General features: G+C 40.9%; 10 protein-coding genes across 10 annotated transcripts; 4 read left to right on the forward strand and 6 right to left on the reverse strand.

The window, feature by feature from the left end:
• Positions 1–272: 272 nt before the first annotated feature.
• TDEL0H02180 (cytochrome b5-like heme/steroid binding domain-containing protein) lies at positions 273–884 on the forward strand (the record flags this gene model as incomplete). Its single annotated transcript, XM_003683240.1, has 1 exon — positions 273–884. One exon carries the CDS (start codon positions 273–275, stop codon positions 882–884), a length of 612 nt encoding a protein of 203 aa, XP_003683288.1.
• Positions 885–1,305: 421 nt separating this feature from the next.
• Positions 1,306–2,862, forward strand: HOM3 (aspartate kinase; the record flags this gene model as incomplete). Its single annotated transcript, XM_003683241.1, has 1 exon — positions 1,306–2,862. The coding sequence occupies one exon, from the start codon at positions 1,306–1,308 to the stop codon at positions 2,860–2,862; it is 1,557 nt and encodes a 518-aa protein (XP_003683289.1).
• Positions 2,863–2,925: 63 nt separating this feature from the next.
• CBR1 (cytochrome-b5 reductase) lies at positions 2,926–3,777 on the reverse strand (the record flags this gene model as incomplete). The annotated part of the gene is made up of 1 exon (XM_003683242.1): positions 2,926–3,777. The coding sequence occupies one exon, from the start codon at positions 3,775–3,777 to the stop codon at positions 2,926–2,928; it is 852 nt and encodes a 283-aa protein (XP_003683290.1).
• A 175-nt stretch (positions 3,778–3,952) lies between these two features.
• JHD1 ([Histone H3]-lysine-36 demethylase) lies at positions 3,953–5,410 on the reverse strand (the record flags this gene model as incomplete). Its single annotated transcript, XM_003683243.1, has 1 exon — positions 3,953–5,410. The coding sequence occupies one exon, from the start codon at positions 5,408–5,410 to the stop codon at positions 3,953–3,955; it is 1,458 nt and encodes a 485-aa protein (XP_003683291.1).
• Positions 5,411–5,905: 495 nt separating this feature from the next.
• Positions 5,906–6,412, forward strand: RSM18 (mitochondrial 37S ribosomal protein bS18m; the record flags this gene model as incomplete). The annotated part of the gene is made up of 1 exon (XM_003683244.1): positions 5,906–6,412. One exon carries the CDS (start codon positions 5,906–5,908, stop codon positions 6,410–6,412), a length of 507 nt encoding a protein of 168 aa, XP_003683292.1.
• Positions 6,413–6,447: 35 nt separating this feature from the next.
• On the reverse strand, positions 6,448–7,740 carry PKP1 (protein kinase PKP1; the record flags this gene model as incomplete). The annotated part of the gene is made up of 1 exon (XM_003683245.1): positions 6,448–7,740. One exon carries the CDS (start codon positions 7,738–7,740, stop codon positions 6,448–6,450), a length of 1,293 nt encoding a protein of 430 aa, XP_003683293.1.
• A 517-nt stretch (positions 7,741–8,257) lies between these two features.
• GVP36 (Gvp36p) lies at positions 8,258–9,274 on the forward strand (the record flags this gene model as incomplete). The annotated part of the gene is made up of 1 exon (XM_003683246.1): positions 8,258–9,274. The coding sequence occupies one exon, from the start codon at positions 8,258–8,260 to the stop codon at positions 9,272–9,274; it is 1,017 nt and encodes a 338-aa protein (XP_003683294.1).
• Positions 9,275–9,363: 89 nt separating this feature from the next.
• TPA1 (oxidative DNA demethylase) lies at positions 9,364–11,262 on the reverse strand (the record flags this gene model as incomplete). The annotated part of the gene is made up of 1 exon (XM_003683247.1): positions 9,364–11,262. The coding sequence occupies one exon, from the start codon at positions 11,260–11,262 to the stop codon at positions 9,364–9,366; it is 1,899 nt and encodes a 632-aa protein (XP_003683295.1).
• A 404-nt stretch (positions 11,263–11,666) lies between these two features.
• ISD11 (Isd11p) lies at positions 11,667–11,960 on the reverse strand (the record flags this gene model as incomplete). Its single annotated transcript, XM_003683248.1, has 1 exon — positions 11,667–11,960. The coding sequence occupies one exon, from the start codon at positions 11,958–11,960 to the stop codon at positions 11,667–11,669; it is 294 nt and encodes a 97-aa protein (XP_003683296.1).
• Positions 11,961–12,334: 374 nt separating this feature from the next.
• TDEL0H02270 (uncharacterized protein) lies at positions 12,335–12,871 on the reverse strand (the record flags this gene model as incomplete). The annotated part of the gene is made up of 1 exon (XM_003683249.1): positions 12,335–12,871. The coding sequence occupies one exon, from the start codon at positions 12,869–12,871 to the stop codon at positions 12,335–12,337; it is 537 nt and encodes a 178-aa protein (XP_003683297.1).
• Positions 12,872–13,355: the final 484 nt, after the last annotated feature.

Genomic DNA, 13,355 nt, shown 5'->3' on the forward strand with positions numbered 1-13,355 from the left:
AAATTGCTTAAAATATTTGTATATCTTAAAACCTCACTATTGAGACCAACAAACTCATCCAGCTTGTAGATGTCTCTCAATGATCAATTGAAGCTTGGTTGGTTCATATTCGACCATGTAAAAGTAGTATAATCAATCTCGTATACTATGACCTCTAATTTCAAAGATGTTTGATACCATGGTTATTAGTCGGACCCTTACGGTGGACTATGATGAAAGCTTCTCTGCATAGTAGCTAACATCCTTTGGAATTGCTTCAAGTGAGTGTAACGATGAGTTCTGTTAGTCGGACAAGTACGAGAGAAGGTGCGTTGGAGAATTTTGAGGATAGAAACCTGCCGAAGATTAGACTGGCCGAAGTAAGAGAACACAATACAGCACATGACTGTTGGATGGCTATTCACGGTAGAGTATACGATGTGACGCCTATACTATCGAAACATCCCGGTGGTTGTCAGATCCTATTGAAATACGCTGGAATGGATGCTACCTTTCCATTTGATGATGTAGGTCACTCGATGGAAAGCCTGATTTACGATATGCCCTCAGGAACTTTGAAAGGTTTGCTTGATCCTAGAGATAGGCCTATGTACAAGCAGCATGAGAGCGGTTACGAAGATCCGGAGGGAAAGGACACAGAATGCATAACCATGGGCCACGGTCAAGCTGAAAACAGTTACTTGATCGTGAACAGACTCTACACTTCGATACTCTATTTTACAATAATATTTTGCGCTTTACTGCTGCTCTTCGTGAGAATCAGGTGGCGTCCAGACCTGGGGAACTCCCACGCAACTGACATGCACCATCAAGACGGCGCATCTGCATCGCTAGACCTTCATCAAGAGTTTGAAGAGAACAGCATACCGGCATGGGCTTACTGAGTCCTTATGATTCAGTCATCCTACACACATCTTGTTAAATACTACACTTATAACCTTAATATCATATGACGTCCAACATCACATGGACTACCAACTGTGGCATATCACTTCTAGGTCCCTCTAGATCGACGAATCTTCATTTTGCAAGTAAACGGTCGAGCAATGGTGTTGCTGGATTAGCATGCAACCTTTTCGCCTTAATGGCAACCAATTTTAGAGCTCGTTACTATGTTGCATGTTGGATGACTCATTTAGTTGTGGTCGGTCTTTTCATCGAGTGCTTTTTCACAGTTTGACACTGCGAGCTTTCTCAGAAGTGAAAAATTTTGACCATTAAGTAACATCGAATATTTAAACCCTGTCTGATTGACACTCAAGGGTATTTCAATTCTATCACAGGCCAAGGATAATTGCGTCAAAGATGGGTTATCAACCGTCTAACTGGGTTGTACAAAAATTTGGTGGTACTTCGGTGGGTAAATTTCCGGCAGAGATCGTCGAAGACATCGTTAAAGTCTACACTACAGAGTACGATAATAATGTGGCAGTCGTTTGCTCTGCACGTTCCTCTTATACCAAGGCTGAAGGTACAACGTCACGTCTACTAAGGTGCTGTGACCTTGCCTCACAGGAACTCGATTTCGCGGATGTCATTGAAGCTATAAGGCAGGATCATGTTCAAAATGCAGAATCTTATATTCAAAACCCAGTATTACAGACGAAATTAATTGCAGACACAAACAAGGAACTCGATTTGGTCACTAGATACCTAGAAGCTTCCCAGATCTTGGGTGAAGTAAGTACTAGAACTATGGATCTAGTCATGGCCTGTGGTGAAAAATTAAGTTGTCTCTTCATGGCTTCTCTGTGTAATGACCGTGGTTGCAAGGCTCAATTTGTTGATTTGACTCATTTGATTCCATCTGATTATAATGTAAGCGTTTTAGACAGCACATTTTACACCTTCCTAGTGCAAGCATTGAAAGAAAAGCTTCTACCTTTCGTTAACGCTAAGGAGAGAACCGTGCCATTGATTACAGGTTTCTTCGGCTTAGTTCCAAATGGTTTATTGAACGGTGTTGGGCGTGGTTATACCGATCTATGTGCGGCATTGATTGCTGTCGCATTGAATGCTGATGAGTTGCATGTTTGGAAGGAAGTCGATGGTATCTTTACGGCAGACCCAAGGAAAGTTCCCCAAGCCCGTCTATTAAGCAGTGTCACTCCGGAAGAAGCTGCCGAATTAACTTACTACGGTTCAGAAGTCATTCATCCTTTTACCATGGAACAAGTTATGAGAGAAAAGATTCCTATCAGAATAAAGAATGTGCAAAATCCAAAAGGTGACGGTACAGTCATCTACCCTGATGACATGGCTAAGAAAGGTGAAGCCACTCCACCTCATCCACCGGAGGCTCTGTCGCAGTCCTTCTTCGAGAGAAGAAGAAGAGGTGCCACGGCAATCACCACCAAGCACGATATCGTGGTGGTAAATATTCACTCCAATAAGAAGACTCTGTCCCACGGTTTCTTGGCTCAAATCTTTACCATCCTGGACAAATACAAATTGGTTGTGGATTTGATCTCCACTTCGGAAGTCCACGTTTCCATGGCTTTGCCCATCCCAGATACTGACTCCATGAAGAACCTAAGGCAGGCTGTCGAGAAATTGAAACTTTTAGGAACAGTTGACATTATAAAAAAGATGGCCATCGTCTCCCTGGTTGGTAAACAAATGAAACAGTACATCGGTATTGCCGGTACCATGTTTGCCACATTGGCCGAAAACAACATTAATATCGAAATGATCTCTCAAGGTGCCAACGAAATAAATATCTCCTGTGTTATTGAAGAAGTGGATTCCATAAAAGCACTAAAATCAATCCACGGTAAACTGTTGGACGATAAATCATCAGAAAAATCCTTCGAACATGCAATTAACGAACGTCTTGAACAGATCAAGAAGATGGATTTATAATTCTCTGATAGACCATTATAATGTAATGTATTATGTATATATAGTATCCAAAACCTTGATGATCTAAAAGACAAAGACTTGGTCTCCCATCTTTGAAATTGGTTTAGCTTTGTCAAAGCCCAGTGTTACGGCTGTTTTCTTGACAGAAGAGACCATTGGACGAGGACCACAGATCAACAGTTGAACAGCGGGCTCCTTCGCACTTGGTAGATATTCTCTCATAACTTCCTCAGTGACATAACCTACACCGCCTTCCCACTCATCGGCTGGTGGTTTGTCCAGCAAATAGCGGACCTTAAACTGGGCTGGGTTCGAACGAACAATCGCATCCAATTCAGCTTTCAATAAGATATCATCCTCGGTCACATTACCATAGACGAGAAACACTTTAGTTCTATCCGCTGGATTAGTGGCGATAGCCTTGATGATCTGGTACATAGGTGAGATACCAGTACCACCAGCCACCATTCCAATGTGGGTGTACATGTTGGGCATGTATTGATAGAACCCTTTTGGACCACGAACTTGAATTTTGTCCCCGATATTCAATTCCCCAATAACTTTGGAAATGTTACCTTTCTCATATGTCTTGACTAGCAATTCAAAACAACCCTTAGCGTCAGTATCCAATGAAGTAGGAGTATATGACCTCAGAATTTCCTTACCTTCGATCTCAGCTCTGATCGAAATGTGTTGACCAATTGGTAAACCCAAGACATCATCGGCACCTGGCAATCCGAATCTATACAGTGCAGTATTATGAGTGAGATTGGTCTTCATGATCAAGGGAAATTCCTGAAACTGATCCGGGATCAAAACTGCTGGTCTCTGACGCTTGGAGAGTACTCTCCCAACCAAAATGATTGCAACTAGCACAATAAGTGCAATCACAATACGACTAGAGTTGTCAGCCATCTCAATTGAATTGATATCCAGATTATACCTGTCTTCTTCGCTGCTCTTCTCAATGTTGAATAAACTGTTGGATATTCTTTACACTGCTTGATTAGCCGCTCGACGTTCAAAATTACATGGCTCCCACTATATAAACTTCGACCTCGGCGGTTAGATTCTATACTTAAATATGCCACTAGTCTTTAGGATATTCTAGTTTAGTAGCCTCTGATAATGTGTGGTTTGGTGTCAGTAGGTGGAGCTGCTTCAGCTGCTTAATTAGCGCTCGTTTTGATGGATAGTTGATCGGTTTATACTTGGTTGTAGGGTCTTCCATATATCTGATGAGGGCTTCGATAGCTGTGGAAGAAATGGCTGATGGTTGCTTCTGGGAGAGTGCCCATTCACAGCATTTGCCCATAACGAGATCAAAATTGGGGAAAGTGAAACGTTTGGGTACTTTGGTCATGCGCTCCAGCTTGACAACTTGCAATTGGGTTTCAATATCTCGTACTGTAAGGAAATTACCACCTATTATGAGAGAATCTATTGGAGTGTATACAGCGTGAATGAATCCTGAAGGAATCATGAAGAGATCACCTGCTTCCAGTTCCATAGCTACTCCATCACTTAGCAGATCACCTAGGAAGACGACATTTTGTTCCATGTCACAGCACCAATCAGAGTAGATCTTAAGATTGGACTCGGTCGGTGGAAACAACAGGAACTTCTTATTTCCGGAGATCAAATTATAATAAACTGAAGTACCGGCAAAATCCAAGTGGAAATCTGTGTAAGAATTGCCCGCAGACATCAAAACGTACCTGGTAACTTTTGGCTTGTCGTCGCCGTCTCCAAATGATTCCCAAATTATGTTCACTAGATCATTTTCCTCCACAGCTACAGGCCTCTCGATTTTTAACCCTTTTACGTGAGATACTTCCAGCGATATGACATTTCGTACCCGGTCTCTATCTTCGGGTTTAGTCTGGGAAATGTATTGATTCCACCGTGACATAGTCCATCTTTCGTTTTGCTGTGTTTGAATATCCATCACATCCACAGGGTAGTCATCACCTATTATGCCTGTGATCTCGTCTATGGTTAGCACATGGCCCTTCTCGGGCGATGGTATTCTCATTCCGGAGTTACTGGGGTCCAGAACTTTTAAAGGTTTGTGCAGAGATTGGAAATTATCGTAGAAATCTTGTGAGCTGATAACATTCGAATTATTCTTACACTTCTCGAAACTTCGAAGGAATGCATCTGTGTGTAAGTGTTTGTGCTTCAATCTAATATTATCACCTTCATTAAGGGCAATGTAATCGATCTGTTGTTTACTTCTTAAGCCATGCCGCCTTTTCGCCGGATCAGTTGATTGAGTTACGCTATCATTTCTCTTCCTCTTCGCCTGAACTGGTTTGATGAATAGCTCGCCTTGAGTACCATGATCACCGCATTGAAACCTTCTAATGTCCTTCGAAGTCTTTGGATATTCAAGCACTTTCGGTAGTGGTGTTTCGCTTCTATCGTAGTGGACGCATTCTAAAGGTACGCAGATTACGTGAACCCACTGTGGGCAGAGATCACACTGCACCCACAGTTCCTTTGTGGGATCGTCCAACTGACAATACACGCAAGTATCCGTGCTCATCTTTTGCTGTCTATTATGGTTTTTAGCCTTTCTCACTTTAATCAAAGGTATCGCTTTGAAGTTGAACCAAACACGCCTGGCAACGGCATTACAAGAAAAGAGACGAAGCTACTTGGGTGACAGTTAGACTTCTGAATTGAATGGCGCCTAGTGGGTCGGCTTGTAATACACTTCTTGAAAGGACCTTAATCTGGTCGTTCACTTACGAGTTCGCAAGGTCAAAAGTGCATGAATTAGATACGGAGACGAAATGAAACAAATAGGCGTGTAACCTCCTTTTAGCCTTAAGAAGATATATATGATGGATGTCATAAGTTTGTATTGTTTGGCGATCTTCCCATCTGTAATGATGCCCACTTCTGTTCCGTTTGAGAGAAGCCGAATTTTCACTTTTCATTATTCATTTCAAAGAACGATTGAAATGGTTGATCACAGACTCAAGATATTGCAATTTGGCTTCAACTGACCTTACTCAATTAATTTACACATATCTCTATGTCCAGTATACTGCTGAGAGTCAAGCCTTCCATTTCAGCGACCAGAAGCTTCAGTGCATCCGTCCTAAGAATGGATGCTGGATTGAAGTTCAAGCCCAACACAAAGACTCAAGTAGAAGTGGGATCTATGAAGCAACCTGGAAACAACAAAAGGGTTGACCCTCGTCTGATGAAAAGATTTGCCAGAGACAGCATTTATGATCCATTTGATTTCTCTTTGGCAAGAATACATCTCGACAGGAAAGAGAGCTCATCAAACCGTTCTGCCAATGATATGTTTGACAAATTTGGTGTGAATCCCCTGGATCTATACACCAGTCCCGAGATTTTGTCTCAATTTTTGTCATCTACTGGTAAGATTCTTCACAGAGATGTCACTGGTCTTTCTGCTAAAAACCAGCGTCGTCTATCTAAAGCTATCAGAAGAGCTCAGGCAATTGGATTATTGTCAAAGACTCATAAAGATGTGTCATTCTTACCAACAAGAACTAGTGGTAGACTATAAACGTAACGTATCGCCTTGTATATATTAATAAACCGTTAAGATTCAAGCATCTCCTTGGAAGGCCCTTTCAGTTTGATATAGACATCTGTTCCCCATCCCAATAAACTTTGAACGTCTAGTCCCCCGTCAAACATATCAATGTACGCTTTGCACATAGGAAGTCCGAAGCCCATACCGGATACATTGTTCACATCTTCGCCGGGAATCATGTAGGCTTCAGCACCGGTATCTTTTGCCTTCTCACTCACTGTACTATATGAATAATCATACATTCTTTCTTCAACAGCGGGGGAAATACCTCCACCATAATCACGAATTCTGATTTGCATCTCATCATCCTTGCGCACTATGGTAATTTCGATTGGCTTTTCTGTGAGATCATTCTCAGATGTACTGCCTTCAATATGAGCTCTAAAGGAGTTTTTTAGTACTTCAGTAATCACATACTCCAGGCTAGTCGGTATACATGGGAAAGTGACGTTTTGGCCAGTCAGGATGGAAATGGGAACCGTTCGGTCGTATTTGACAAAACACATATCGTTAACATATTCGGATACCTGCCGAACAAGGCTGGATATTTGTAAATTCTGATGTAAGACACCGATCATTTCACTTGGTTTGTCCTGCTTTGATTGTTCAAGTAGAGATAAGTAATGTGTCGCTAAAAGTTTCATAGAGATCCTGTCCCTCAAATGCTGGTTCAAGAACTCAAATACAGATTCCTTTGGGAAGAAATCCATCACTTCTTGGAATCCTCGAGCGAGAGTAACCAAAGTGTCCTGATGTTCATCCAAAAACCCTGTCAACAACTCAATCATGGTTTCACGATTGTGTAAACCATAAGGATACTCAATAGAGAGCAAAGTCTCCAAAGTCTTTAGGTATAGTGAGTTGCTGATCTCAATGTTGGGGTTCAACACCACAATGTATGGTAACTTTTGTATTGCGTCCAATTGACGACATGTATATGACAGCAGTAAATTGGCCGTCTTTATACTAAGCATATACTCAGTATTATCTCTCAATGGCGGTTTGTAACGAGTTAGGTACTCATAAGTGATGGGTTGGATGGGCTTTTTTGCGTAGTCTTGTATGAGAAGTTCAATATTCGAACGTATCTTATAGTGCTTATCAAAACCAAGCTCCAAAAGCTGCAAGGACTTTTCATTATCTCTACTAGTTCGCAATGGGGTCTGTGTGTGAAGACACATTCGTCTTTGATAAACTGGCGACATTTTAACAGTGGATGCCAGTATACCCAAACGTAAATCTCCAGCCAGCCTCCTGCAAGCGTCCTTTTTGCCCATATTGGAGTAAGCAAGTCGCATTTTCAACTCAGGTATCTCCTAGTAAACCGTCAGTAATTTATTTCACTGATGCTTCTTGTTTAAGAATTTTTTAAGTATGGTCATCGGTTCCCTCTCGGGAACCTTTAATGCAACTCCAACTGACAAGTACTGGATTAAAACCAAGCAAGCACAACACTATATACTTTTCAGTCTTGATTGAGAATTGCAGGAAAATATGTAAGCAAGGTTCCTATTCGGTTTGATCAGAGACTCAAATAGCGATTTCATGAGGCATTCTTAACTTGCATAAAGCATACTCACTCATCTTCAAATACTAATAAGATGCAGAGTACTATATGTTTTGGTGATTAGGTTCGAAACTCGCCGTCTACATTACGATCGATGTTTGAAAGCTTTCTTCTGTAGATAAACCTATCGGTGAAAAGGGAGGCGCATCTTGTCTTCTAAATATTTATCGACTGAAAAGTTATTATAAGAAAGAGCTTTGAAAACAGTTGATATAGCTACTCAGCTCAATTGATATTATTCAGGAAACATGTCTACTTTCAACAACTTCACTAATTCGTTGAATCAGAAGTTCCAAGAGCTTTCCACAGCCGTTTCGCAACGGACCCAAGAAATATCCACCAACCTTCCTTCGTTGACTCAATCTACTCAACGTTTGGTACAGGAAAGGCTGGGTCAAGTCACCGATATCTCTCAACTACCTCGGGAATATCTGGAATTAGAGCGTAAAGTCGACACTATCAAGTTGATTTACGAGAACTTCCTGCATGTCACTTCTATTTACGAGAATGAATCTTACGACTATCCAAAATACGTGACTGAGTCAGTTAACGATTTCTCCAAGATTGTTGCACACAAGGTCCAGGAATTATCCCATGCTTCTTCTGCTTCAGAAGCTCAAAACATTCTGATCACTCCAACTCCAGCTAAGGAGCCAAGAACTTTGAACTATGCTTTGAGTAAAGTTTCTTTGATTTCTAGTGAGTATTTGAATCACATTGGCGACCATGACGAGGCTCAAGTTGCCTCTGTTCTGTTGAAATACAGTGACTTGCAGGCAAAGGTAGCACAGGCGAGATTGCAACAAGATACCATGATTCAAACCAGATTCAACAAGCAGTTGAAGGATAACCTAGAGCACAACTTTAAGAAGGCACAGAAGGCACGCAAGGATGTTGAATACAAGAGACTGCAATATGATGTTGCAAGATCAAACTTGGCTCAAGCTAAACCTGAAAAGGAGGCTTCTTTAAGGGTTCAAATGGAAACTTTGGAGGATCAGTTTGCTCAAGCCACTGAAGATGCCACTATCATAATGCAAGAAGTGTTGTCGAATGCTAAATTCACTGAGGAGATTAAGGAAATGGCAAATGCTCAATTGACTTATCATCAAACTTCTGCAAGTTTGATTGAAGAGTTTGTTGCTGGTTTCGATACTTCTCTGCCAGCATCCGGTTCGGGTGCTACAAGCAAGAAGGTTGAACCATCTGAAGCTGATGACGAGGACGATGCTGTTAAGGTTGATGCTGACGATGTCGAAGCTTGATTGTATGAAACAAGCACATTGCTATCAGTTTTTTACTGTATAATTAGTATATAATTGTCTATCCATTCATTATCGATACTGAGAAAAGATCACTCGTCGGCTTCCGTTGACTTGACATCCCATTGCATTTTGATATCCCACCTACTTGATTTCGCGCTCCAACTAACGTATTTGACAAATTCCAACACAGTTTCATCTCTGAGGACCAAGTTAAATGTATTCCAGCTAGCAGATGAATTAATCAACACAGAGTCACCACTATCATCGGCTCTGTAGACTGCAGCATCTTCAACGTCTCTGTCAAGTTGAGTCTTGCTTTCCTCGTCGCCTTCATCGTCATTATCAGCCATGTATAGTTCGTAGCCACCAACTTCACCGGATTCCCATCCATCAAAAGGCGTTAGACATAAAGTTCCTTCCAGCACGGAATCGACAAAACCATCAACATTCTTCAAAAGTTCGTTTAGCTGGCATTTAGTAGCCAATGTGAAATCCTCACCTGGTCTGAACCTTCTAATCAAAACTTGCTCACTCAATGGGCACAATGAGGTCAATAGAGCTAAGTATTTCTTGAAGATCGTGCTCTTGAAAAATTCAACCAAATCGATCAACTCTGTTTCGGCCTCATTTTCTTTCTTATTCAAGGTCTGCTTCAGCAGTTCGAAATTTTGCAGTTCCTCACGATTCAAGTTAGCTAGAATGTCAGCTTCATTCTGGAAATTTTCATGAGACTTACCATCAATGTATAGATATCTCCATTTGTGTGGTGGAACAGCGGTCTTCCATGGAGACTTGACATCCTTAGCGGCGTAAGGACAATCCTTTTCCAATTCATTCCCCTTAATCAACTTCTTCATTAATTCTGATTTCGAATCGTTTAAGAAAGATTCGATCTGTAAAGCTGAATCTTCTAAGAATTTGTTTTGCAACTTGACGATACCCTCATTACTCAAGTACTCGTGAGAAATATACTGCGTCAAGTATTCCATTTCATGTTTCGACAACTGATGTTCGTCGGAGAAGGCACTCACGGGAGTCACTTCTTTGTCCTTGTCATCATGTCGTTCCGCTTCATTGGCATCTAGCACTTTCTCAAAATGTTTAACTTGATGGTAAGGCAAGATATCTCTCTCAAACTTTGGAAACTCGTAGTCCTGCAGAACATTCGATTCTAATTGAGCGAGCGTGGAAGTGTTGGTCTGGACCCAAGCTTCTTCTTCACCTGGTATAAAACCATCCTCACCCTTCTGGGGAATATGGTACCAACCTTGAATGGATAATCTGTGCTTATCAACCTTAACTTCCTCAACATCATGAAATGAGAAACCAGGTTGCACTTTAAAGAAAGCGATCTGATTGAATTGAGGAACCAATTTAGCACAAGGATCGGAGTATGGAACATTAGGAATAATACTATCGAACAGTCTTAATCCACCACCGTAATGAGATTTCCATGTTCTATCCGGATCAGGAAGATACAGGATAAAACTAATACGCCTGGAACCAATAACATCATCGTGAGTCAACAAGTGACAACCTTTTGTGTAAGTATTAATACTCATATCAGCCTTTTGACCCGATAACTTGCCCGAACCAGTCACATGTGCTATGACATCTCTGTAAACTTCGGAGTAAAGGATTTGACGAAGCTTATACAAGTTGGGCAATCTCGACAAATCATTCCAATCAAGACCAGCCAAATTGGCCAAATCACCACTCTGATTAACTTTGTAAATATCAGTTTCCTTCTTAGTAAAATGAATTTCGGTTTCAATCTCTTTACGAACAGCACGCAATAACTCATCATCCACTAAATCACGAATGGTTCCCCAGTTATAAGGTTTAGCCTCTGCAATTTCATTTTTCAATTCATTTTGAAATTTTGGGTCCCAGATTTTCTTATTAAACAAACCTTTAACTTTATCCTCTTCTAAACTAGCCTGCTTCTGAGGTAAATTAACTGGATTACTTGGCGCCTTTCTCTTCATCTTAACGATATCAGCGTTCTACCAAATTCGAAACAGAAACTTTACGAATGAAGCATCTAATTTCAAATCAAACAAAACAGTTCTCACTAGAGAGGAACGATCTCAATTGCTCGTTCAAATAATTTTTTAATGGTCTCTCTCATTACAACTATTTGATGCGATGAGGTGATCCATTTGAAATATTCCAAACGAGTGAAAAAAAATCCTAAAAGAAACGACCCGGTAATCACGTGATTAGATTTTCCAGTCAGTATAAGTAGCTGTTATATACAGGTAGTCTCAGTCTGAGTTTCATTCGCCATTGTCATTGTGACTCGAAACCTGGCCTATGTTATGTGGGTCTAAGCGAGTACAGTGGGCCAGATTTGCGTTAATGCGGTAAAAATTGAAATTTCGTGACAGTATTATAGTCCTCTGCTATGTCCGTGACTCTTAATCAGAGGTTCAACCACTAGCTTGTCAAAAGTGTACATCTGTGATAGCACAGACTGTCTCTTTAACACACCAAGGTCACGTTGTGCCTCTTTGAACAAAGTGTTTAATTTCTGTGAATCGTGTACGTCCTTATTCTCCTTGAAACCGATTCTCGCCCTTCTGATGAAGTATTCTCTAAAATTGTAATCATTAAACTGTCTAGCATTTTTCATAAACTGCTTGTAAAGCTTCAAAACTTGGCCTCTTGTTGGGGTAGCGGACATATCTAAGGCTCAAAAATGTATACTCCTAATGAAGATATGGAAATCAGACAGACTAACAGACACGTATGCGCCAGTGTCAACTTGGTTGTTACTTGATTAGTGCCTCTACATTAAGCTTATGTAAACTTAATGTGAGCCGTGCGGAGCGATGCTCAAAAGGTTTTACCCGACTTCACTCTAGTCTCTCCAAGGCGGTATGGACAACTTACGACAGACATGTTACCTCTGTTGGTTGTCCTAATAACTGATAATACCCGTTCAGTAGATGTTCATATCAGAAAAAGAATAACATGTGTTCTCTTGCTAAATCTCTATGTTAAATATTTATTTAATCGTTCATTTATCTTTATCATGATCGGGTGGTCATCAGTTACTTACCATGATAATAAACAATGTTTGCGCCATCCCTGACGAAGAGACTTGCATTTATGACACTTAGTAGTGAGTCCTGAACACTGAGGCGAGTTGCCACACCACCAACCACAGTTGTTGATAATGGAATAGCGCTTGCTAAGTGTGCTTGTAGAGTAGAGATTGCTAAGTGTGCTTGTACCGTTACTGTCTAGTGTAGAGCAATCCTGTTCATTGTAACCCACTTGTAACGGACACGCATTCTCCCCAGCTGCGACCGCTTCTTCCATTGCGATCCAACGAGCTGTAACTTCTTCATACCACTGGCTTGCCGTTCCATTTAAAGTAAGTGTAAAGGTAGCGTACACCTCCCCATCATTAGTAATGGCTTGAACCGTCGCATTCTGGGAAGCAGAATTCGGTTCGACTAGTTGATGATAAGTTTCGTCAGGTAGTGCGTCAGACCAGGCGTCGTATTCGGACTGGTTTGTTACCACGATAACAGACCTTGCAATAGCGATCAGTGAAAAAATAAGATACACAACTTTGGTTGCGAACATCAGTGTTTACTTTTTGTGATAACTTGTCAATTTTCTTGTAAGATTACCAATAGGTAAGACATTCCAGGATATCTGGGAAAATCTAGTCTTTTTATACCTCTCCGAGCCTATAGATCTTTCATGAGCTTAGATATGTGTTGCATGACCTGCCTGATACTTCATGTCTGCAACCATCCTCTGGGTAGAGTTCCAATGGTTGTAAAAATCGACTAATAAATTGAAAAGTGGCATCATTGGTTGCATACTCGCTATTGACTGCATACTCACTATTTATTGCATACTCACTATTGGTTGCATACTCACTATTGGTTGCATACTCACTATTGGTTGCATACTCACTATTGGTTGCATACTCACTATTGATTGCATACTCACTATTGATTGCATACTCACTATTGATTGCATACTCACTATTGATTGCATACTCACTATTGGTTGCATACTCGCTATTGTTTGCATACTCATTATTGATTGCATACTCACT

This window comes from Torulaspora delbrueckii, chromosome 8, assembly GCF_000243375.1.
Source record: "Torulaspora delbrueckii CBS 1146 chromosome 8, complete genome".
Taxonomy (NCBI): domain Eukaryota; kingdom Fungi; phylum Ascomycota; class Saccharomycetes; order Saccharomycetales; family Saccharomycetaceae; genus Torulaspora; species Torulaspora delbrueckii.